General features: G+C 34.2%; 1 protein-coding gene across 1 annotated transcript in view; it reads right to left on the bottom strand.

The window, feature by feature from the left end:
- The window catches only part of sws (patatin like phospholipase domain containing sws), a 164,726-nt gene that overhangs the window by 60,469 nt on the left and 78,236 nt on the right, over positions 1 to 26,021 (bottom strand). Inside the window, exons 23-28 of the mRNA XM_067288448.1 lie at positions 24,550 to 24,718; positions 16,108 to 16,290; positions 14,436 to 14,554; positions 14,207 to 14,363; positions 5,697 to 5,760; positions 2,296 to 2,418 (exon numbers count right to left, since the gene is read on the bottom strand). Of these exons, the coding sequence (XP_067144549.1) occupies positions 2,296 to 2,418; positions 5,697 to 5,760; positions 14,207 to 14,363; positions 14,436 to 14,554; positions 16,108 to 16,290; positions 24,550 to 24,718 (815 nt within the window). The remainder of the gene's footprint in view (positions 1 to 2,295; positions 2,419 to 5,696; positions 5,761 to 14,206; positions 14,364 to 14,435; positions 14,555 to 16,107; positions 16,291 to 24,549; positions 24,719 to 26,021) is intronic.

Here is a 26,021-nt window from a genome sequence, read left to right as displayed (position 1 = left end):
CAGGGTATATGTAGTCTAAGTTCTCACATTTCATGATTTTATTTTGCTTATGTTAAATTATGCTTTATATGACATTTACTTGTGCCAATTCCATGAAGAAAATAGATTACTAATTTACTATTATTTATTCTGCAAAAGACAAGTAACTCGAATCTTTACATATCTTCAGTGTCACAGTTTTGACAAACATATGGATTTACATCTGTACATAGCTCGTGAGATCAAACTCTCACCACAAACCAAACAGAAGGTCTTTTCTTTCTCTTCTGATGACTCAGTCTTAGTGACAATTTGCCCCAAATGAACTTCCTTAACAAATCGGTTCGTAGTTTCTAATTTCAAAATAGAAAATTCAATTGCTCGTAATGTATAAATACGTTAAGGACCCATCTAATAGGAAACACAGTTGTTACTCACCTTTTTCTAATTGCAAGTTTTCAAACGGCACAAGACATGATGCATCAAAATTTACGCGACTTGCTGTAAATTTTCTAACCGCTAATTAACGGAAAACAATGCAACGGATATTATTCGAATTTTGTAATGATGTAGGCGAGCGATAAATGAACCTACTCTCAGATGATGTGACCATTCAGCTTTGATTATATAGGCGATACTTGCACTGTGACAATATGCCCCTTGTGACAACTAGCCCCGGTCTCCCCTACTGCTATCACCTTGTCAGGCAAAGTGATAACAATACGTCGAGGAGTGATGATCCAACATACACTAGCTAATCAGAACTTACATCTTAGTTGCACATGCGTATTGCATTTAGTACCGAATTTTAAATTTATGTGACCAGTTTTTTCTTTGACAAAAGAAACGATCATGGGGGAATCATTAAGTGATATGAATAATCGCTTCAACAACTGATTAAATGAGTTAATAGCAGAAAAAGGTGAAAACAATTAAATTTTTTACAAAATCAGCATATTTGTCAATAATACAAAAAGTGAGTGTCAAAAATGAAATTACTTCTAAGTTACCGGAAGAATACGAGTTAATAGTACCTTGAAATAATTCACAAAAAATAAATATTTCTAAATGAAATAAGTGGATTTTTTTTTAATCAAATTTAAAATTCAGTACTAAACACGATACACACGTGCAACTCAGAGTGCCGATTAGCTAGTGAATGTTGGGCGATCACTCCTTAACGTATTATCATCACTTTGCCCAACTAGGCGATAGCGGTATTCATAATGACAAATCAATTTGATAAATTAATCAATATTTATCACACTGCATGCCCTTTTTGGTCATTATTCATAATGCCCGATTAATCACTTTGTCCATAACATACATATCATATATATATTTATAAATTGAATATGATATTTCCTACAATTAATAATTTGACAGAACAGGAATGAATTGTTTAATAATAGAAACAGAAATAGGAAAAATTGTTGCTTTTTAAAATAAAATTTTCTATTTAAGTATGCTTATTAGTTTTTTTATTGAATAAAAATGTATCTATTTGTGACACACTGCTGCTAATTTAAAATTCATATCATAAAAACTTAGTATACTACAAAATTTAAACTTTTCCAAAATTTTTTATGTAGTTTATTAAAGATCTGATTAGCAAACTGAACTGATAAATATTCTTATTTTATCATGAAGGTTAAATCTTGTACTTTCACTAAAGTCACAAATACATTTATAAAATAAAAACAGTAAATACATATAATGTTACTATTAACATATTAAGTATTATTTTTATAAAATCAATATTTTAATGTAACAAGTATTCATTGGGACAATTATAAGTAATTTGTTACAAATTTTAAATTACAATGTGAAGTAATAAAATACAACTGACCATATAAAATTCAAAACAGAATATTAAAATTTAGCATGATATTACATAAATTTTATTTATGTAATCTGACTTAATTTTTTCATACAAAAATTAAAACTTAATGTCTGAAATTTGTTTAAAGTGTGTAGTTTTTTCTACTTTCATATTTACAGCATAATGGAAATAAAATGTGCGCTCTCACTGAAGTATTCTTAAAATAAAATGTTTCCTAAATTTCAAGAACTTTATTTTCATGGTTTTGAAATGCAGTTAGTGTTTATGATTTTTTTTTTTATTAATTTGAATGTAAAACAAACATATTTTAGAAAAATTTAAATATATATATATATATATATATTCCAAACAAATATTGAAAGAAAAATACTATATTCGTAACTGCAAAGAATGAAAAATCTGTACCAAAATAAAAGCAATTTGTTCTTATAATAAACTAATTCTTCAAATCTTTTAAAATTAAAAATTCTCACCATGAGTGTGTATCCTCATTGTACTATTGGTAATATCAGTTGTTACAGTAAAGTAAGGAAGCCATAAATCTTCTATTTGTCTTTCTCCAAATACTTCTTTTATACCACGATTAAATACAGCACCTGTAAAAATTTTCAAATAATTTATTGCACAGTCTGAATTCTATTGATTAAAGTATTTGTTTTTTGTATTAGATTTGGATTTTTAATTGTACTAATTTAGCAGGATTGTTCAAACTATCATAAGAAGGATTGAACATTCCTCAAAATGAGGAACAAATTCCCCCAAATCTAATGTGGTGATTTTAATTTATCAAATATACCATAGTATGTTGTATTTGCCTTGCTCTTCCTTAGATATCCCAGAACAATTTAAATAATTTATATTACTTTTTTCATTTAAATCACTATGTTAATTTCCCTAGCAGACAAAATGCTTTTCTACATTTAGTATTCTCTCCCCTTTCTCAAATACTTACCAACCCTTTTGAAAGTTACTGATCCCTGCAAAATACAAATCATAATTTCAAACATCCCTTATAAAAAAATTGGTTATGCCAAATTGATCCTTTGTAAAACAGCCTTTTCTTTCAAATTACCTCTGTTCTACTAATTGGTCATTCTTGTTAAATTCATCCATTAGTATCAAATAAAACACAATACACTTATGATATTAAATAGTTCAATTAATTTTTTAATACGATAGATATTTATGGTTAAATTTCAGATGCGTATACTGTCATGGTGGCACTTCCTTAATCTCAAAGTAGACATTTGTTGTGTCGTGTAGTTTAAACCAGGTGGCGCTATTAATATCTGCTGTTGGTGTGTGTTGCTGATGTGGTAAATTTGTATTCGCAAGGTTTGGATTATTCAAGTTTTGAAATGGATTTTAAGAATTTAACATAAAGGAATTTTTATCATTGTTTGCAATTAGATTATTCAGAGTTAAGTACAGTAGACCCCCCTTTAACATGGTAGATACGTTCCATGTTATATGAATCCGTGTTATACAAGTCACTTAAATACATGAGCCAATCGCAGCCCGGCATGTGTGCAGTTTAGGGGCTACGGCTGTTTGAAAGGTTTTCTTCCATAAAATTAATCGATTCTAGACTGATTTGACTCAACATTTCCAAATCACGTATAATTTTTTGGGAATAATCCATATAAACTATGCTATAAACAAAAAATTGTAGGATTACTTACAGAGTGTGCACTGTTCGACGACGCCACTGCTTAAGCTTGTTTTCGTTGTGGAGTGGCTCATCGAACGGTGAGCGTGCGTTTCCTGATAAGTTATTTTTCTGCAAAAAATTTGCTGAACTTTGCAGACATCATTAATAAAAATATAATTTTTATGGCCGTTGAATAATAAAATGTTTTTCTAGTAGGTCCAGTACTCGTTTAAACTTGATGGTTTGTGCAATATCTGCTATTGGTCCAGATTCGACCAATCCTGTCACGACACGAGTCATGACAGGACGTGACATTTTAGCATGTTATATGAACACAATTGCAATTTTTTTCACCGTGTTATACAAATCCATGTTATATGAACTCGTGTTATGGGGGGAGTCTACTGTATTGATGTTAGGATCCCTTCTGATATAAAATTCGCAATTAAGATGGGTTTGGAACCAATTGATGCAAAGTGTGGTAAGTGCAATGGTATTCATAAAATTAGTTATAGAAAAGTCACTAATTCAGTTTATTTCCAATGTCATAAGTGTAATGTTAATACTTCAGCATTCGAAGGAACTTTCAAGGGTAAATTTGATAAAATATCATGGGGTACAATATTCACTTTCATATGGCACCTCACTTGCATAGATAGTTCATTGAAATCTTTGTGTTTGGCTGTTGCAGTAAATAGTACTACTGCTGTTGATTGGGCCAATTTCATTAGGCATGCAATGATGGTTTCTCTAATTAATTTAAGTTTGAAAATAGGCAGCCCAGGAAAAACTGTTAAAATTGACAAAACAGTCGTAAGTAAGCAGAAATACAATAAAGGAAGGAAACTGAAAGGAACTAAGTGGGTGGTTGGTGGAATTTGTAGAGAAAATAAAGACTGTTTTTTGTGTTTTGTAAACGATCGCTCTGAAACCAGTCTTAATTGGGTTGTTAGTAAATTTGTTCGGGCTGGTTCTACAATATATACTGACAAATGGAAGGGATATAATCATTGATGACTTAGAAGAAATACAAATAAAACATGAGACTGTAAAAGCATGCCGAAAATTTTGTAAATCTGCTTATCCAGGAGCAGGCCATGTGCCTGAATGGAAGTAGCAGAAACCATTCCAGCAGCCCCGGAAGCAATACCGAAGTGTGCAAGTGGTGTGAAGAGACAAAAGGAGGAAAAGTGTTATGGTGTAAAGAAACAATTATTGATGAAAAAGGATAATACCAAAGTTTGTAAACGTAATACTTGGTCAAAAAAGCGTGTTAAAGTCAACGAATGACATACTAATGGTGAGTAATTTTTGTAATAATTTGTTTAGATTTATATTTATCTGTATGTTATTGTTTGTATTAGTATTTCTTGCAGTATTTTAGTATAGTTAGTTGTTATATTAGTATAAGTTATGTTAGTCTATCATGTGATCCAGGCCGGTAGGGTTGTCACGTGATAATAACTCGCTCCAAACTGATGAAATTGGGTGCAAGGCTAGTCGCAACAGAAAGTGCCGCCATGACAGTATACGCATCTGAAATTTAACCGAATTTATTAATTTAAATTCTCAAGAATGGCACTTAGGTTTCCTAAAGGAATTACATACCATTAGATCTCTTTGGCATAAATGTAAAAAAGCAGGTAATCAGACAACTTTATATCATATAAGTCAAAGCATTACTATAAGGAATGAAAAAACCATTATATAAACCTTTTCAATAAAATTGTTAATGATTTTGTTTATGATCCCAAAACCCGTCAGCAGTTCATCCCAAAGTTTTCTAAATCTTGCCAAACCCAAAGCCAGAAAACTGAATGATGAAGTCTATAATGCATACAATCAAGTTAAATCCCACTTTTCAATATTCTACCCAAAGCTTCTTTTTAAACTGCTACTCCTTTGCCTTACTAACTTAAAATCAGCTGGGCTTAATATCACCTCAACCTTTATTTCCTTTTTTAGCAATGTGCAGCTATTGAATCAACAACTAATACCTTTAGTCTAGATCTAATTAATATTTTCTATAAAAAATTTAAATCTGCACCAACTTCTATTTTCCTTCACTTATTTCCCTCCATTCTTGAGCATTGTTTTATTCCTTCACAATGGACATTATCTGTTATTCTAGATCTAATTTCAAATATTCCCTAAATCCTTAAAAAGGACACTGATTTATAATTTATAAAATTATACATAAGCATTAAAAATTTTTCAAATTACCTGTTAGATATGAGGTCGTAGGGAATGTACAGTCTAACAATTGATACCAATATGAAGTCTTTTTCTGTAGGAAAAAAATTTTTTTTATTAATTTTAACTTCTTATTTAAGCTTATGAAATATAGTCATTTAATAAAATTTCATTAAAAAAGTTTTATTTCAACAAATGTATGCTAAGGTTTTCAGTCTTTGACAGTCATTTCACCAAACACAGATCTCATTCATCATCATATGCGGCATACAGGGCAAGTCAAAAGTCCCTTGTACCCTTTTCATTCCAAAAAGCACTGAAGATATATTAATTTTGTTAACAGTTACATAGGAAATCATGTATGGAGAAGTGGATGGGACCTTTTTTACTGTACAGTAAAATTTACTTTTCCATCTTAAGGGATCTTGTCATAGATTGCATCATATATATTTTAAAACTGATTGTTTTTAATACAGTAGAACCTCTATTATCCAGACTAATTGGGGATGAAGGTAGTCCAGATAAGGAAAAATCCGGATAATCGAAAAAAATAATAATTGACAGTGCATACAGTATGAATAATTTTTATTTGTCTAGATTTACATATAATAATAAATAATTTAATATGGAAGCTAAGAAATTCAATTGATGATTTTTGTTTAAAGCTAGCTGTTTGTGAGGGATGCGACGATGACAGGACCCCCCAGCAGCAAAAGGAGGAATTAGGAGAAACACGTGGTAAATCCAACCCGATCAGGGTATACGGGGGAGTCAGATTTATTGGAGTGTGTGGGAGTTAAGGATGAAAGTAGAGGTGGAGAGGGAGAAAAAAAGCAGGGAAAGAGTTTTTAGTTGGACTGTTTCGCTTGCGCCCTTCATATCTATGTTTTCACCGTTCACTGTGTATCCGTCTTAGAACGAATAATAAAGTGCATTGTTCTTAGTGTCACCCTTTCGTGTTATTGTTCACAGTCACAACACAATTGGTGCCGTGACCAGGATTGTGAGACTTGATGATCAAGAACTTTCCTGCCTTAACTTGAACATTACCGCTCATCCCATCACTTCTGCAGGTGAGACTATCGATACCTTCCGACCCGAATTTGGTCAGAACCAACGCTGACAGGTATGCAATTTGCTTGTTACTACAGTCATTCGCTCCGTTGTCGTCCCGCTTGTCGCTTTCGCCGTTATACCGTATCGTACGTTCCTCTACCATATTGCCCGTCTCTTCCGTCGTTCACAGAATGGATTTTGTTTTTGCAACCGTCATCATTGACCGAAACATGACCAAGACATCTCCGAATGGAATGAATCCAAATTCCAACAAGTAATTCAGCAAGCTCTGCCGCCGCCGAAATACTGTAAGAACGTCCGTAACGAAGACGATTGGCAAGATCAACACTTTCTGACTCAACGCCATCCAATGAAAAATCGAACTGTCCTGTGACATGTTGAATGAATGGCTTAGGGAATTAAAGTTATTAGATGAAGCCATTCATGATAAACTGAAGGACACGGAATACGAAACCGATGCCGCTGCCTGTGAAGAGAGGGAAGAATCCACCAGACTTGCCGTAATTAGAGTCCAACAAGTTTTCGACTGTAGGAATGCCGCATCCGACCTCACCCCGACAAGCCCCATCAGTCCTGACACTCCCTCTACCGGTCAACCACAGGCACCCACTCGCACCAGATTGCCCGCCTTGTTTCTTGAATCGTTTGAAGAAGAAATAGCTAAATGGTAATGTTTCTGGGAACAGTTTACAGTGACCATTGAGGAGGATTCAAATATACAGGACATTGAGAAGCATGTCTTCCTTCGGGGATATCTTCCAGGTGAGGCTAAGCGCCTAGTAGATGGCATTGCCATAACTGCAGGGACTTATGCTGAGACCAAGGCACGAATATTGAAGAAATACAGAGATAAGAACTGTATAATTCAGGCACACATCAACTACCTGGAGAGTCTGCAACCTTTAATCCATCCAACAGCCGCCAAATTCAACGACCTCTTCGTTGAGTGCAACAATAGAGTGCACGCCTTGAAAGTCCTGGGAGAGCCTATCAGCCACTACAGATCCATCCTAATGCCAAAAATCCTTCGAGAATTCCCAGATTCCTTGTGTGAATGATGGCTCGTTCATGCCCATCATAAGGGCACCAGTGAGTCTGATCTGGAACAATTGCTGAAGTTTGTGGGAGACGAAATAGACGGTATCACTACTGCTGCTACTATCCATGGAACACAGGATCAGTTTCTGCCAAGAGAAGAACCCCGAGCTACGGCAGCAACTCTAGTCCGGACAAGGAATAAGTCCATGGGAAGAAACACTAAAGGGAGAGGATCTTCCCATCCTCTGTGTGCTTTCTGCAATAGCTTCCTCCACTTCAGTTCTGACTGCGCCCTCATGACGAATCTGAGAGAATGTGCCGGGAAACTGCATGAGACCAACCGCTGTTTTCTGTGCTTAGGCCTAAATCATACTGCTCGTAATTGTCCCTGACGAGGAAAACTGACATGTTGATGATGTGGATGCAACCATCGTCTCTCGATATGTGAGGCAGACCCAACGCGGACTCACATGATGGTTGCAACTAACAGACCAATACCACCTACAACCCCACTCACAACGTCTTCTCCGGGTTTTGCCCCCTCAACTATTAGGACCTCTCAAGCTACAGTGAGTAAAATCAATGTACACTCAGACTTTACATATTTACAGACCGCTCAAGTTTGGGTTCATGGAGCAAACGGCATTGCCAGACAAGTTAGATGTGTCTTAGATCCAGGAAGCCAAAGGAGTTTCGTTGGCACCCTCCTCATTGACTCGCTAGAACTGGAGGTGATTGGATACGAACTGTTGGCAATCCAAGCCTTTGAATCAGATGCTAGCACCTACACATCCCATCGTTGAGTGTGGCTCACTCTATCCAGCTGTGTCAGCAGATATGCTATATCCTTAATAGCTGCAGAATCCTCGAATATGTACCTCCCTCATCTGACAGTATCACCGTTCACCTATCCAGTCAAAGAGATACCATCATTGGAACTTGCAGATCCACAGCAGGAGTCATGTGATCTACCCATTGAAATACTAATTGGATCTGACTTTTATTGGCGATTTGTCAAAACTGAAAGCCCTACTTGTATAAATGACACCTTGACATTAGTCCCCTCGCACTTTGGCTGTATTTTGAATGGCAACCGGACTAACATCTCGATTCACCCAGTCCAGGTTAATAGCATTACAACCCCTTTGGACCCGATACTACGGTCAATGTGGGATCTGGATACCCTTGGCATCCGAGAGTCAGAGGAAAAGTCATTGATCGTCTATGATGCACATCTGCTCGATGGTTTCCGTCAATCTTTCCGAATCAAGGGAGGAAGGGCAGAGGTTTGTTTGCCCTGGAAACAGAACATCCGCCTCACAGATACAAACCGCACAATTGCTCTGCACTGTTTTGAAACCCTACGTCACAGATTTAGCAAAAACATAGAATTCAGTGATATGTACACCTGCCACATGCTCAAGTACTTCTCCAACGGTTATGTTGAACAGGTTGACGAACAAGCAACATTACAACAGACCTACTACTTGCCACATCTCGCAGCAATCCGAAGTAAACACAACACTGCCAAATGGTGCATTGTATTTGATGCGTCTTCTCATGAGAAAGGGCACCCTGCCCTCAATGATGCCTTGGAAGTGGGTCCCAACCTGATGCTGGACGTCATAGCGACACTACTCCGCTTCCATCTTCACAAAAAGACATTAGTGGAAAATGGCAGTCAAGCCTTCTTCCAGCTAACCTTGCACCCGACGACCGAGATGTCACCTGCTTCTTCTGGTTTAAGGTGGTCACTGACAAAGGGAGCATCTACACACTACAGAGGAATTGGCTGTCTACCGGTTCCAACGCCTGCCTTTCGGACTAGCATCTAGTCCATTTCTCCTGTCAGCCGCACTCTGGGAACTTGCAGCCAGCTCCACAATCAATCACCCCTCAGCTGCCCGAATACTGGATAAAAGTCTATATGAATGACTTTTCAGCAGGAGACGATACTGACCCTGCTGTCATATGAATCTATCAGGACATTACAGATATGATGGGTCAGATCCAGCTTCCCATGGCAAAATGGGCTACCAATTCTGAATTGCTAAAGAAGCTGTGGGAAGACAAGAACATAGCATACACCCTGAAAACACGAATTCTCAGAGTAGATTGGGACACTGTAAAGGACGAATTTGCCATAGACTACAATGATGTCGTTTTGGATGCTGTAGAACGCCCCAGTACAAAACGACTGCTACTTGCTGCAACATCTCGTTTCTACGACCCTGTGGAATTATTCACACCCGTCTCCATTACAGGAAAAATCATTTTCCAAGACACTTGGCTCTGCGAACTCCAATGGGATGAAGTCTTACCAGCGGATATCTCAACTCATTGGAAACACTGGCTAGAAGACCAACACTTGTCATTTGTGTCTATACCAAGATGGATCAAAACAACAAGACTAAACCTACATCTAGCACAAATCCGTGTCTTCTGTGATGCTAACGAACGTGCCTATGGTGCTGTTATTTACATCCGTACCAATCTTCCATCAGGCATCTCCACATGTCTTCTCTGCAGCAAAGCTCGTCTAGCCCCCATCAAAAGGGTTACCTTACCTCAGCTAGAACTGCTTGCAGCCTTGGTGGGTTGTCACTTACTAAAATGTTACTACTGAAACCAACCTTCAAAGAGAGGGCGCTGTCCTTTGGAGTGATGCCAAGGTGATCTTAGGTTGGATCCGTGGACACCACAATCGATGGAAGACCTTTGTACAAAACAGAGTGACAGAGATTCAATGCATCACCAACCCAAATCAATGGCACCATTGTCCTGGCACAGACAATCCAGCTGATCACCTGTCCTGAGGCCTAACGGCTGAATACCTCCGCAGTTGCACATCCTGGTGGCAGGGTCCCCAGTGGTTATCACAAACAGAAGAATATTGGCCCGCCAATGACCATTCAACACGATCAGATTGCGCTGCAGAAAAACGCAAACATGTTGTCACCCTGCACACTGCAGCCCATATCAAGTTGTTAGATACATTTCGCTTCAGTAGCTACATATGCCTCCTTCAAGTAACAGCCTGGATCCTCTGCTTCATTATACTCTGTAAAACCCACCCCCGTAAAAACCACCCGAAAGGAGAACTCTCAGCAGGCAAAGTAAGCTCAGTGAGAGACCGCTGGGTCAGAACAGTCCAGAAGACATTTTGCTAACAAGTTAATAGCCCTTAACTCTGGTACTGTACGCTCATATCAGAAAAATCTCCCGTTTACCGTTTCCACCCATTCCTGTCCAATGGGATCTTAAGAGTGGGGGGCCGATTGCAATTTGCAGATGTCCGCACTTCCACACAGCATCCAATTCTACTAGATGGCCGACACACCTTCACCTGTCTCCTCATCATGGACTGCCACCTACATCTGGGGCATCTGGGCACTCGTGTGGTTCTTGCCAACCTGAGAGAAGAGTTCTGGATCCTACGAGCCCGCAAAGTCATTAAGACCATACTGCATAGATGCCCACTGTGCCAACACCAAAGGAGTCAGCCATACCAAGAAACCAAAGTCCCCGTCCTTCCTGACCGTGTATTACCCTCTCCACCTTTCTCAGTCACAGGAATAGACTTTGCCGGCCCGCTACATATCCGAAAAGGTCAGTTGATAGAGAAGTCGTACATTACACTGCTCACCTGTGCCACAACGCGAGCTGTACATCTAGAGCTGTCTTTGAGCATGTCAACAGACAGTTTCCTCCTTTGTCTACAGCACTTTGTAGGACGGCGAGGCCTCCCTCGCAAGATTTACTCAATGCCAAATCCTTCCACGCAGCCAACAAAGAACTACAGGATCTTTGGCAGTCACTGTCTGATAAGCAGATTGCCCACTACTCTGCTCACCATGGCATCACTTGGGTCTTCAACGTGAAGGCGGTGGCTTGGTGGGGAGGATGGTGAGAGAGAATGGTGGGGAGCGTGAAGAGATGCCTCTGCAAGATACTGGGGAAAAATCTAGTAAATGCAGAACAGATGTCTACCATATTCAAGAGGACAAGAGGACCCCCCAGCAGCGATAGGGAGAATTAGGAGAAACACATGGTGGATCCAACCTGATCAGGGTATACGGGGGAGAGAGATTTATTGGAGGGTGTGGGAGTTAGGGACAGAAGTAGAGTTAGGGATGGAAGTAGAGGTGGAGAGGGAGAAAAAAGCGGGGAAAGAGTTTTTAGTTGGACTGTTTCGCTTGCGCCCTTCATATCGATGTTTTCACCGTTCACTGTGTATCTGTCTTAGAATGAATAATAAAGTGTATTGTTCTTAGTCTCATCCTTTCGTGTTATTGTGCACAGTCACAACACTGTTCTTTTTGAAGCTGCTAAATCACAAATACTTTTAAGACATATAAGTTGTCCTGAGTTACACTCTTCTTAGCTCTCAAACTACTTCATGGCGATATCTAAGCACTGAAAAGCTTCAGAATATGTAGGACCAATATCTCTTACTTCGCAAATCTCTTCGTCTTCTCGATCTTGTTCATCTGAGGCAGATATTTCTTTAATTATTTCCTCATCATTCAAAATTTGGAATCCAGGATCGTTCGCATCACAATTTAACCACTCTGTTACATCTTCTTCATTACATTCAGCACAAATTTCTATTGTTACTGGAATTTACTAATTGTCTTTTCAAAATTTTGTTCCACGCATTCCATCACGTACATACATAAACAGTGTCACAATTCGTCAAGTGCAAATCAGCAAATTCGTACAATTTGTGTTTATTTTGAACAATCTGGATAATTGAAAATCCGGATAATAGAGGTTCTACTGTATTAACTTAATTCTACTCTATGTGGTCTGCGAAAGCTTTTCTTTATTAAGGGGATTTGGTGGAGTTTGAGAAACACTGGAGTATTGCATATTGCATAATCCTTGGGAAATTTGTACCAAAAGGCATGCAGTTTTTGAGATATCAGAAATGATAATTTGGAAAAAAGATGACTGTTCATAATATTAAAATCAATTAACCATTATAAAATATAAAAATTAGCGAAATGTTGACTCAATATGTGGGTGTTATCTATCTGAGTTACATTGGGAAAACTGCACAATTCTGATTTATATGCAATATAGAAATATATTAAAATGTAAAAAGATTAATTTGTAAACATGTAATTTATGTCAGTATAAAGAATTAATTTATTAACATAAGGTAAATTAAATAAAGTTTATAACAAAGACAGCCTAGATGCAATGCACCAAAAATTTCTTTAAAAAAATCAATTTAAAGTATAGTTAAAAGAAAAACTAAAATTTTATAAAAATTACAAAAAAAAACACACAAAAACTTTTGACTGTGAATTACAAAAGGGTTTGGTTGACAGACAAAGGCAAACAAAAAATAATAATAATAATAAAAAATGCACAAAGTTGAAGATAAAAAATGAATTTAATTCGCGTGATAATAAAGTACAGGTACAAAGGGATTCCAGCTTAAAGGATTTTTGATTAACAGTCACCCAAAATTCCGGTCATTGGTAGAATAATAAAAATGATCATAATTAGAACAAAAATAAACCAACAATAATAATTTCAGAAATATTCCTTAACACTAATTCTTAATATTAATTTATAACTAATTTCTTGATGTTTTTCATACAGTTTATTCCAATAGCACTTTCAGACTCAAACTGAAACACTGCTCTAACACACTAACTTCAGTTTGGGAATTTCAAGGTGAAGTCAGAACTTTGAGCGGGAATTCTCACTCAAAGTTTTGACTTCACCAGTCTAATCGAGCACCGAACAGTCACACCCCTCTCTTCTAGCACCAGCCCAAAAGTGACCTTCCTTTTCCCTATATGCCCTCAGGTAACCTCATACTCATTGTACTGGGGATTCCAAAAAGTGGCCCTCACCTCCAAGAAAGAAGAATTAAGAAAGTTAAAATGTTCTAGACGGTAAAAAGAACAAAGAGCAGGAAAAATTGTCAAAAGGATAAAAGTATACAATATGACAATGACATACAGCCACAACAGGAATCAGTTCTACTATCTTCAGGCATACATATTTGAACATTGAATGATTTTCTTGAATGTCAAGTAGTTGAGTTCTAACAGAATTACATTCTAACTTAAATGGAATAGAGAATTTAAATACAAAATTCAAATGAGCTCTGATTGTGTTTAAACAATATATAAGAATATTTCAAAAATGACATTGGCACTGATACCAAAACTGTATATAATAAACATTCTTGACACCACTATTACAACTTTTGATGCCAGAACAATTACTTGACATCCGTGATATCACGATTTTCCATAAAATAATTATGAACGTAAAACGTAGTCATTGAATGAAGGTATCATACTTTATTGTACTAAAATGTGTTTTGTACATGTATAAGATGGTAATAATTTGATTGAAACTTCCTCCAATAATAATTACATTAAATAAATGAATGTACCTACCAATGCCCACTCTCTTGCTTTTTGGGTAACTGTTGTGATATCTTTCTCTGCACACCATAATGCTCCAATAAAAGCACCAATGCTAACTCCACCCACCATATCTATTGGAATTCCAGCCTCTAAAATAGCTTTTATCATTCCTACATGTGCTGCTCCTCTAAAAATTTTAATATTGTTTTAATTACATAGAAATTGAATTAATTAATTTTAAATTTAAATGAGATCATACCTAGCACCGCCACCACCTAGTACCAATCCATAAGTAGTGCCTGTCAAAAATCTCGAAAGCCGAGAGAAATCGGAATGTATATTTGGTTGAGTTTTAAATATCTTTTTGTATTGTTCCATCTATTTAAAGAAAAGCAAATTAAATTTTGATACTTTTAAAATTTATGTATAAAAATAATTAAAATGTATTTTATATATTAAATATTTTGAATTACATTATTACTATAATTTAGATAATTTAATATGTTAACTACTGTTCATCCAGTGATAGACAAGCCAATACTAATTTTTTAAAAACTTAAGGTTTATTTCTTATTCGTGTAATGAATTATTTTATAATCTAGTACAATGGTGCCTCATAACGTACTTAATCCGTTCCAGGTGCACGTCCGTTAAGTGAAACGTCCATTATACGAAACACATTTTCCCATAGAAATACATGTTAAAACATCTAATTCGTTCCGCAGCATAAAATAACCGTACTGTATCATAAAGAAAATGAACATGGGGTGCGTTCTGTTATTCCTCCGCGTAACTCTGCGTGAGTGACATCTGTTTAAAAATTCCTGCAGAATGCATTCCTAAATTCCGGTGAGAGCACGCGCAGTCGAACAGCAAAAAACAACTGCTTGTAGCAGTAGTTTACAGTGGAAAGCAACATGGTGTCCTCCATGGCTCAGATAGTTTCGTTTCCGGGTCCATTGTGGTTTTATGAATGAAAATTTAGGAATTGTGAAAGCGCTAGTTAGCGCACACCGTGATGTAAGTGTCTTTGAATTTTTTTCGAATGGTAGCCAGCATTCTAATTTTTTTCGTGGCTATTTTGAATGCTCTTTCAACAAAAAATCCATTTTATGGTTAAATTTTACAATTGGGACCCTTCTTTTGCCTTTAAAAGCTCATATTTTAGAATTATAGATTCCTCCATCACCATACTATTCATAGTGCGGGCACTGCCATCTTTCTTTCTTTCACCGTCGTTCCTAAATGCCTACAAACAGCAGCGCACTCCCATAGTAGCAGAGACGCAGAACGATTGCTATTAAAGAACGCACCCATGGAGCAGTCACCAATTATGCCGGAAAGTCCGTTGTTCGCAGTCAGTCCATTGCTCAAGTCACGTAACAGCAAAACAAAGTCCATTGTTCGCAGCGTCCGTTATTCGAGGCACCACTGTATATGAAAATTGAAAACTAAAGTTAAACAAATTCCCAATATTTGTAAAAAGGTAAAATTGAATTTAATTGCATTAAAGTCCTAAAAGATATTCTGTGTTAGTTCTTATACTTTTTAATGTATCTTCATATGAGTAGTTTTTTAATGAAAAGATAGATTGCTACTTGAAATGCAACACATTATTTAAATATTCTATTATTAAAGATTAAATTTGTTGAAGAATAATGTTCAACACATTATGAAAACATTTAGTTTGGTTTGTATTTATACTTAATTCTGACAAATAATACAAAGTACAAATACTATAGGTATATATCAAAATCATAAATTTCAGAATGGTTTTAAAAGAAAATGATTAATGAAATTATATCTTAATATATTTCAGTTAAATTATAATATCTATATAAAAATAATTTTTAGTAACTTTTCAAAATAAAGCTTTTCTATTATTATTTATTGAATAGATATGAATATGATGAACAGATTGTAAAAATTACCATCTTAGTATGAGATTTTTTGGCAAACATTCGTTTTGGACAACGAATATGATGATGTGAGGAACACCAACTGCGCATATTTAGCCACTGAACAGTATTTCTAGGTTTTAATCCATCGTCACGATGTAGAAGAATCAGTTCCTTTTGAGTCTTGATGCTCATATGTTCAAGTTGTTTTTCAAGCTATTAAAAACAAATTTTTTAAAAATATTAAAATTTAATAAACGGAAATGAAATGTGATGCTAGTTTTATTGCATTGTTAATTATCATCCACCTCTAAACATATATCATTAATTACATATATCAAACATTTTAAAATTAAATATTTGTTTCACAAGATTAAATTCAACAAATTTATTTGTGTTTTTATGATCTGTATAAAGATAGAACTGGATTATAATTGACAATATAAGAATAAATATACAGGTATCCCTTATATAACATGGTAGTTAAATTCTGAAAAAGTGCCATGTTATGCAAATCCATGCTATATGAAATAAAGAACCAGTGGCGGCCTTAGGGGTGGCGAGCAGGGCAATTGCTTGGGGCCTCGCTCTTGCAGGGGCCTCGTGCAACAACTCGAGTAGAAAAAAGTTGATATTTAAAAAACTTTATTTTATCCTTAGCTATTAGTTATAAGCCACAAACATCCTTTTTAAATCCCTGCATACACAGTGCGGCAATTATATTCCGGGACTGGATCTATAAAAATGAAACGAAACAATTTTATTCAAATCTTTTTATTAAATTATTCAAAATACTCTCCTCCTGCTTCAATACACTTTTTACAGCGATTCAATAGTGATTCAAATGCCTGCTCAAACTCAATTTTCGGTATTGCCTCTAATATGCGCGTAGACTCTCTTTGGATGGTTTCAATATCATTAAAAATGCGTCCTTTCAACTTCATTTTCATTTTTGGAAATAAAGAGAAGTCACATGGTGCTAAATCGGGGGAATACGGCGAATGATTCAACACACAGACTTGATTTCGTGCCAAAAATTGACGAACAATCAATGATGTGTGACTTGGTGCATTATCGTGTAACAAACACCAGTCATCAGAATTGTGATATTCTGGTTGAATTTGACGAATTCTTCCCATTAATCGTAAAACTCCCAAGTAGAAAGCAGCAGTAACTGTTTGACCCTGTGGGACGAACTCACGGTGGATGATGCCTTTGCTATCGAAGAAAACAATGAACATAGTCTTGATTTTTGATGGAACTTTGTGTTTTTTTGGCTTGAGGTGATGATTTTGACTTCCATTCGGCACTTTGACGTTTTGTTTGTGGGTCATATTGAAAACACCAGGTCTCGTCACCAGTAACAATTGATTTGAGGAAGGTTGAGCTGTTATTTGCTGCTCGTACAATCTCTCTGGAATGTTCCAGTCTCATCAATTTTTGCTCTTGGGTTAGTGTGTGCGGAACAAATTTAGCACAGACCTTTGTTTTGCCCAAATCTTCTTTAAGAATTTGTCGTATTGTCTCTTTGTTAATGTTTAATGCCTGTTCCATCATTCTCAGTGTTGCATTGCGATCGTTGGATACAAATTCTTGCACTTTTTGAATCGAATCTGCTGTTCGAATTGTTATTGGCCTTCCCACACGTTTGTCGTCATCCAGTGATTGTCTGCCTTCCAAAAATCGCTTGTGCCACTCAAAAGTCTTTGACCGTGATAAACACTCACTTCCATACACTTTTTGCATCATTTTGAACGTTTCTGTGGCACTTGTGCCAAGTTTAGCGTGAAATTTAATAACAGCACGTTGTTCCATTATTGTTTTCCGACATGTAACAAAATAAACTGATAAACAAAATATCAAAAACAATGATAAATGTCAACCGATTTAAATAAAAGTTTTAGGTTATGTTCATACATGTCCAAACTTGATATGACATAAAATTTAAACAGATGTCGCTACTGGTTGCCGAGATATAGCTTCAGTCCCGGAATTTAATTGCCGCACTGTGTATGTCTTTAAGGCATTTATGGACAGTACCTTAGTTTATTATCATTACTAATTTGTTGTCTTTATGACAACTTTTATAAATCTAATATAATATTTTAACACTCTAAATTTATTTATTTATAACTTTTGCATTTGTCATCAATCATCAGAAATATCTATTTTCAATTCACATACTTTGCACAAAGGACAAGGACCTCGCAAAGATCTGCCGCCAAAGGCCTCGCAATCATTAAGACCGCCGCTGTAAAGAACTAATGCAAAACATAGGGTTACATTCCAGAAGTTAGCAAAAGTATACTTTTTTGTTATTAAGAGAAATGTGTTTATGAAAGCAATCTATAGTTAATTATTGATTGGAAATAAATTAACAATCACAATTAAAAATATGTATTCTCATTTAACTAAAATTGTAAAAAGAAAATGTCACGTGTTACTAAGTATCTCTGTCATCTCAGCTTTTTGTTTATCTTGATCAGAAGTATCAACAACACTTTCATATTTTTAGTTTTATCATAAAAATTTTTTTATGGATGAAGAAATAAAAATGTGTTAATGGAAAATTTATTCTAGCAGGTCATGTTTGTTCAGTCGAGTACTAAACAACTTTTTTCCAGAATTTGTGTTTGAATACCAAATTGTTCAAGTAGATAGATACTGCTGTATTTTGTTCATCATTTTACAAATGATTGTTAAAAAAAAGGTTAATAACACTTACCTAAAAATGTTTAAATAAACATTACTAAATATGAACATTAATCTATAAAAAAAAAAAAACACTGTGGCAGTCTTAAAGGCTAAAGTCTGAAGACAATGACGACAACAACTGGTTGATAGAAAAGTTAGGACAAGGAAGAAAAAAATTGTAATATCAGTTTTCATTAAAGTAAAGCTGACAAAATGCACAAAATACAGTAAAACTTCTCTAACTCAAAGAAAACAAAGCACTTGATAAGTCTCAATGGAATAGCATAAAAATTTAACATCAACTTTTATTTATTAATTCAAATATTCTTCAAGTCGAAGTTTTCCCCAGACTTGAATCCCCCCAACACTGATTTATGTTACTTTCAACTTTTCTGACTTGAATTTTAATATTTATTCTATCCAAATGAGTCTATCAGATTTTCATGAAATTTTCAGACAATTAGTTTTATCTATTCGCCAACATCAATTTTCAAACAACATTAGAGTCCAAAGCAAGAGATCCTCTTGCTTTATCTCAACAAGATGTACCTGCAAAACCGTTCAATTCCATTAGTTACATTGGACATTTTGCTGAAAGGCATTACACAGGCTGTTTAAAACAAGAAGAAACACCTCAAAGATTCTTTATATAATGCCAAGAAAGGTAAAACTACAAATCTATTCAGAATTGGCATTTTCTACTCTATTGTTCTCTAACTTGACTTGTCTGAAACTCAGTTTTCTCCTGCCCCCTTGGAGCTTAGAGTTAAAGTGATTTTACTGTAATTTGAAATTTCAATATTCTAAAATCCATGGGCAAATTTGAGACAAAACACATGCTTACTTGAAAAAAAAACAAAAAAAAATCAAATAATAAGTTTACATTTAAATTTTTTTCCCCTGTATAATAATAATAATAATAATATTTATTTTCGTAATATGGGATAGTCCCGTTACAAGGGGGAACATAAATTAACACATTTGATAGTTAACATTAATAACAGTATTTATCTTGAATTACAAAAAGATAATTTTGATTAAGTCTCCTTATCAGATTTGTTACTGGCCTTCCAGGACAATTTAACATATTTAGTAAAAAAATTGTATAATCTTGTTATTATAGTTGGGCTCATTTGAAACAACTTTTTATAGAATTCACTAGTTGATTTACTCTCAGATAAAGTGGAAATACCGTATTTTTGCCTAATCTCTGTACAACCTCTACATGTACATATTATATGGAAGATCGAAATTTGCTCCTGACATAATTTACATGTTTCTCTGCTGATCCTTATATAATTCTGATCCACTAATATATAAAAACTGTTTAGTCGGAGCTGCATATAAAATTTTTTAATTATAAACGGTAGGTGAAAATTGATGTATTCGTTTGAAGGAGGAAAGTTTAAATTCTCCATATACCAGGGATGGAATTTTGAACTCTGTAATTTAAGTATTTCTTGATGAATAGAGTTGTTAAACACATTTTCTATTAACGTACGGTTACCAAATTGCCAGTCTTCTTCTGTATTTCCAAATAAAATAGGAGAAATTCCATATTTAGCCAGCATTTGACTATATTTAGTAAACCAATTGTTGACATAATTTTTCTTTGTTTCTGTTAGACTTTTCAGATTATTTAATATGGTCTTAATCCAAGGATGATCACTGTTAATCATTCTTTTATAAAATTTTTGTATTCTTGATACCAAATAGGGCTCCAATTGTAGTCGGTTTGTGTCATGTCGTATGGCATATCCAGGGACTGTTCTATCTATCCCATATATTTTCCTTATATATTGTAATTGTATTATTTCAAAACGAGTAATCCATTCAATTCCCCATATTGGGAAAGCATAACATATTGAGTTCATCACTATTGCCGAAAAAAGTTGCATTTGTTTTTGAATTGAACTAATTTTTATTTTGACCAATAGATATATAAGGTTATTAATTAGTTTATTAGCTTTATTTCTCATATTTTTAAAGTGGGCTTCGAAAGATAGAGTTGAAGTTATATTAAGCCCCAAGTAAGAGGTCTCCTCTGTAAGCTTCAATTTCTCATTTAAAAGGTAAAAATTATGGTCTTGTTTCGCCAGTCTTCCTCCTCTCCTGAAAATTTGAATATATGTTTTGCTTGGGTTAATTTTCAGCCCAAGTTGTGTAAAGTACTTCTGCATTAAATTAATTTTTCTCTGTAGACCAATTTTTGTATTTGAAAGTAAAACAATATCATCTGCATATTGTATTGAGTGAATTACACAATTTCCAATTCTTATTCCATCCTCTGCTTTATCAAATTGTTTATTTATATCAAATATGAAAAAGTTAAACAAAAATGGCGATAATGGGTCACCTTGTAACAGACCCCCAAAAATATCTATGGGGGAGAAGACAGTTTTGCCAGATTTTATAGTAACATGATAATGACCAAATAAAAATTTTATGGCATTTATGAATAAGATATCTGCTCCAGTTTTTTCTAGTTTTTCACTTATTAATCTATTGAAACTGAGTCAAAGTCCTTCTCCAGATCTAAAAAAGCAGCGTAAACTTTATGCCTTTTTCTAGATAACTGAATTTGAATAATTGATATCAATATAAAAATGGCTATTTCTGTACCACCGTTTTTAGCGAAAGCAAATTGAGTATCGGACGTCAACTGTTTTTCTTCTAGCCATTGATTAAATCTTTTTGCGAGAATAGCTGTAAAAACCTTCCTTAAAGTTGATAGTATTGCAATGGGTCTGTAATTGCTTGGGTCTGAGCAGTCTCCTTTTTTATATATCATTCTAAAGTATGCTGAATGCCATGAATCTGGATATTTATTATTTTCATACATGTAATTAAAGCTAAGCGCTATTAAGTCGATTGCTTCAGGTGGTAGTCTTTTTAATAAACAATTGGGAATTGAGTCAGGACCTGTGGCCGTGGTTTCTTTTAGTTTGTTAATAGTTTTTATTATTTCTGAGGCCAGAATTGGTATATTTATTATCCTCTCCTCCCTGTACAAACCTATCTGTTCTTGATCTGGGTGAAAATTTATGTTAGTTAATTGTCTTTTTCCAAAAAACTTGATCCATTTATCAAATCCAATAGGGTCTTGTTTTTCGTTACCTTTCCTCAAACGGCATTTTTTCACAGTCAGCCAAAAAAATTTGTTGCTTTTGTCAGTCAATAGTTTTTGATTGATTAAATTGAAGTATTTCTTTTTCTTCGCTTTAATAAGATTTATATAGCTCTTCTTGGAATTTATATAATCAATTAATTGATCTCTTGTTCTAAACCTACGAAATGTTGCTAATTTAGTTTCCTTTCGTCTCTTTGCTCTGTAGCATTCCATATCAAACCAGTCTTGCTTAAATTTGGATTTTATTTTATCTAAATATCTATTCTTATGATGATTTGGTTCTATCTTATATTCATTAAATATTTTTATTAAACTATCATATAGTTCATTAGTCTCCATTTTTTCAATTAACTTAATTCTTCCTCCTATTTCAGTTTCAAACTTTCTTAATTTGAATCTGTCTCTCGCAACCTGCTCTTTCTCTTTAATTCTTGCCTTTTCATATTTTGATTTGATTGATTCATCTCTAATAATCAAGTGTACAGGGAAATGGTCAGATAAGTCGTGGTCTAATACTTTAAATTCTTCACAATAATCTAGTATGGCTTCAGAACACATTATGTAATCAATTACCGATGCTCCTCTTGATGACATAAAAGTATGCCTACCGGGATAGTCTTCTTTTGTACGACCATTAAGAATGTATAAATCATAATTTTTAACGAAATTTAATAATAGATTCCCTTTAGGATTACTACCGGTGTCATGACTATTTCTTAAGTTATAAATTGTTTGATTATTACCCTTATAATAGGAATCATTATAGTTACCAATTCTTGCATTAAAATCACCCATGATTATCCAACAAGAGGTAAAATGCAGCCAATCCATTATAACCTTTTCCATTTCTTGATAGAGATTTTGTAGCGTTTGATAAGGTGGAAAATAACTTACTATTATTGCCAGAATATTATCTGATTGATTATTAAATTTAGGAGACTCCAATTTAATTAATGAGAATATAAAGTAAGTTGTTGAAAAACTATAAATCATTTCACCCAGAGATTTTTTCATTATTAACATTATTCCTCCTTTTGGTCAACCTACACCTAGATTTTTTTCTGCTGGAACTTGTAAATATTCAAAGGCCTGGAGAAGATTTTCCTCATTTGTATTTAGTTTATTGACCCACGTTTCCTCCAATCCTATAATATCATACTTCTTTAAGATTTTATCAAAATAGCAAGCGGAAAACTTATTTCTAAGTCCTTGAACGTTCCAAGATAAAATTCTAATATCCGAATCTTTAAATTCCTCTATATTAACTTTGTCAGGTTCTCTATTTAGATTACTCAACATCTTAATACCATTATTATTAGAGGAGCTTAAATATTGATAGTTAACTCTAAAAAAGTTTTAGTATCAACTAAACAATTATTTATAAAACTATACGTTATTTGCTTATTCTTATATATTAAATAGTCATTTCTAAGAAATATCTGTTCACCTTTTTTCTTGACTTCTTTATAGTATGGGAGGATTTTTGCTCTACGGTTTCTGGATTCCTGTGTCAGGTCGGATGACATACGTATATTTTTAAATGGCTCTTCTAAGGATACTTCTTTATTTTTATAAAAATTTGAAAGTATTTGATTTTTTCTCTGGACCTTGTTCAGTGTAACTTTCAATATTGATGGATCTTCTTTTTTTATTATGTGAATGTCCAGAATTTCCTCTTTTTTGAATTCTGTTACCTTAATATTCTCTCGGAATAATTGTGTAAGACATTCTTTCAAGTTTGTATTTTCTGTTATCGCTAATCCAAATAACATTAGATTACATTGGTTAGTTATATTTAAAATGGTATTTACCAAGTATTGTTGGGCTTCTATTTTTCTATCTAAGTCTGGCACTTTTGTTTCCAATAGATTTAAATTATGCTCTAACGTACCAAGTTTAGCTTTAAATTCGCTTATTTCCTGGTGAATTAAATTTATTTCGGCTTTAAGGTCCAATATTTGTGCTGTAATAGAGTTATGAGAGTCTTGTATCAACTTTGAAAGTTGTTGTAGAGTAGTACATGACGAACTGTCTTCTATCTCTACCAATTCGGAAAAATTTTCTAACCTTGTTTCTTCATCCTTCTCCCTCTCTATTTCAGCTATTTTCCTCAGCTTTTCCATCTCCTTAAGTGTAGTTGGTTGACGACGGAGCATTGTATCTACACATGCATCCTTGGACACCTTAACGGCACTTGTACTTCGTGTCAATGGAGGTCGTCCTCTCTTTGTCGGTGAATGAGATAACGGCCCTGGATTTTGTTCTACTCCTGCCATTATTAATTTTAATCTAATTACTATCCATAAACAGTTCAACAATAACCACCAAGTTAACAATTGATTTAATTTTTTGGCATACCAAAGATACTCCAACGCAATTTGCGCCATCTTGGTCGAAGGTCTGAAGCGCCCCCCTTTACATTTAAAACTGTAAAATTTTGTGCAGAGGATTTCCAAAACAGTATTAGAGAGAAACCAGAAGTCATGTTGTATAGGGAGATCCCCAATTTTCAAACCATGTTAGAGCAAAACAGTGTTGTAGAAGTAGTGTGTTGTACGAGGGATACTGGTAATTAGCTACTAATACATCATTATAGAATTAACCTAAAAGCAGAACTAATAGATGATAATTGATGACTTTCTTTTACTTACTTCTCCAACAGTAGGTTCTTGATTAGCTAATGCTACTATCAGAATACAGTCAGCTTGACGAATACATCGTTGTGTCCATGGCGTGAACTCCAAATCACATTGATACAATACAATTTTATGTTGATCTTCCTGCTGAGCAAGCCAAGCACATAATCTGTATTCATTTGTACTAAAAAAAATTAAAAATTTTATATTAATATACTTTTTTGCTTATTGAATAATCTGATCAGCTGTATTATTAATTATAACTAAATAAAATAGGATAATTATTAATCATTAAAGAAAAGTCTTTAAACACACACGTTTACTTTCAATAGATTAAACTTAGTTAACTTAAATCTAAGCTAAAATTTAACTTTTGTTCTCATAAAACACCTGTAACATCAATGCATTTTCTCTCTAAATTAAAATAATTTTGAGCATGTTTTGATAGCTAAATCTCAGATTCTAGTGAATTTATTTCAAATCCTAATAGTTTATATTTTGTTGCATTTTTATGAGAACATTAAGACAAACTTGAAATAAAATCAAACATTATGTACACTTGAAGCAAAGTTACTTGACTTGTTAGCATTTCTGAAGCCACAACACAAACATACAAAAAAATTAAGGGCACTTCATACTTAATGTAACAAACAAATTTACACACAAATTAGCTAAGTTTTACTGATAATGCTCTCTTTAAATTTTCAGAAAGGCTTTACAGTTGGTATGTTATAGATTCAAGAGAAAAATTCTAATGTTCTATAATATGCTTATTGTCTAGCTTTGGTATATACTTGTGACTACTATGTTTGCCTCTTTATTCCTAGACTTATTACACAGTCACTGGACACAAGAACAGCCTTAGGGAAAATAAACTGATTTTCTAAGGTTGTTCTTGTGTCTGTGACTGTGTAATAAGTCTAGGAATAAAGAGGCCAACATAGTGCTCACAAGTTGATATGTTACAATTGAAACAAGACATTTTCAAGAAATCAAGCTCATCTCAAGCATTGTCAAGCAGAAACAGTAGATCATTGTGATAATAGACCTCTCACTAATAGTATAATTATTATTTTGTATATGTACAAATGTAAGAAATAAAAATATAGCATATTTAAATCTAACTTTTGTTTGATTAATGAGATTATATCACAAAGTAATAATTTGTGAAATTTCAATTTTGTTAAACTCATTAATAAAACCATTCATTTTTCTGGAATTTTTTAAAACAACAATAATACATAATGTTTTGGAAAAAATTACAAATTTAACATTGAAAATGGAACACAAAGTTCAAGAATTCAATGTTCATGAAGAATTACTTTGTCCTAATTATTCACAAACATAAGGATCAGAGTACACCTTACTCTTGTAAAAATCAGATTTAATAAAGACAAATCTTTTTTTCTTCTTAATTTTCTATTATTGTTTATTTTATTAATATTTATTTTATCATCATCATGTTATATTTATCTTTCCTTCAAACC

The sequence above is a fragment of the Centruroides vittatus genome, unplaced genomic scaffold, assembly GCF_030686945.1.
Source record: "Centruroides vittatus isolate TY-2023 unplaced genomic scaffold, ASM3068694v2 scaffold_861, whole genome shotgun sequence".
NCBI classification, from domain to species: domain Eukaryota; kingdom Metazoa; phylum Arthropoda; class Arachnida; order Scorpiones; family Buthidae; genus Centruroides; species Centruroides vittatus.
Note: the sequence above shows the minus strand (reverse complement) of the source record. Positions and strands in the feature narration are given on the sequence as shown.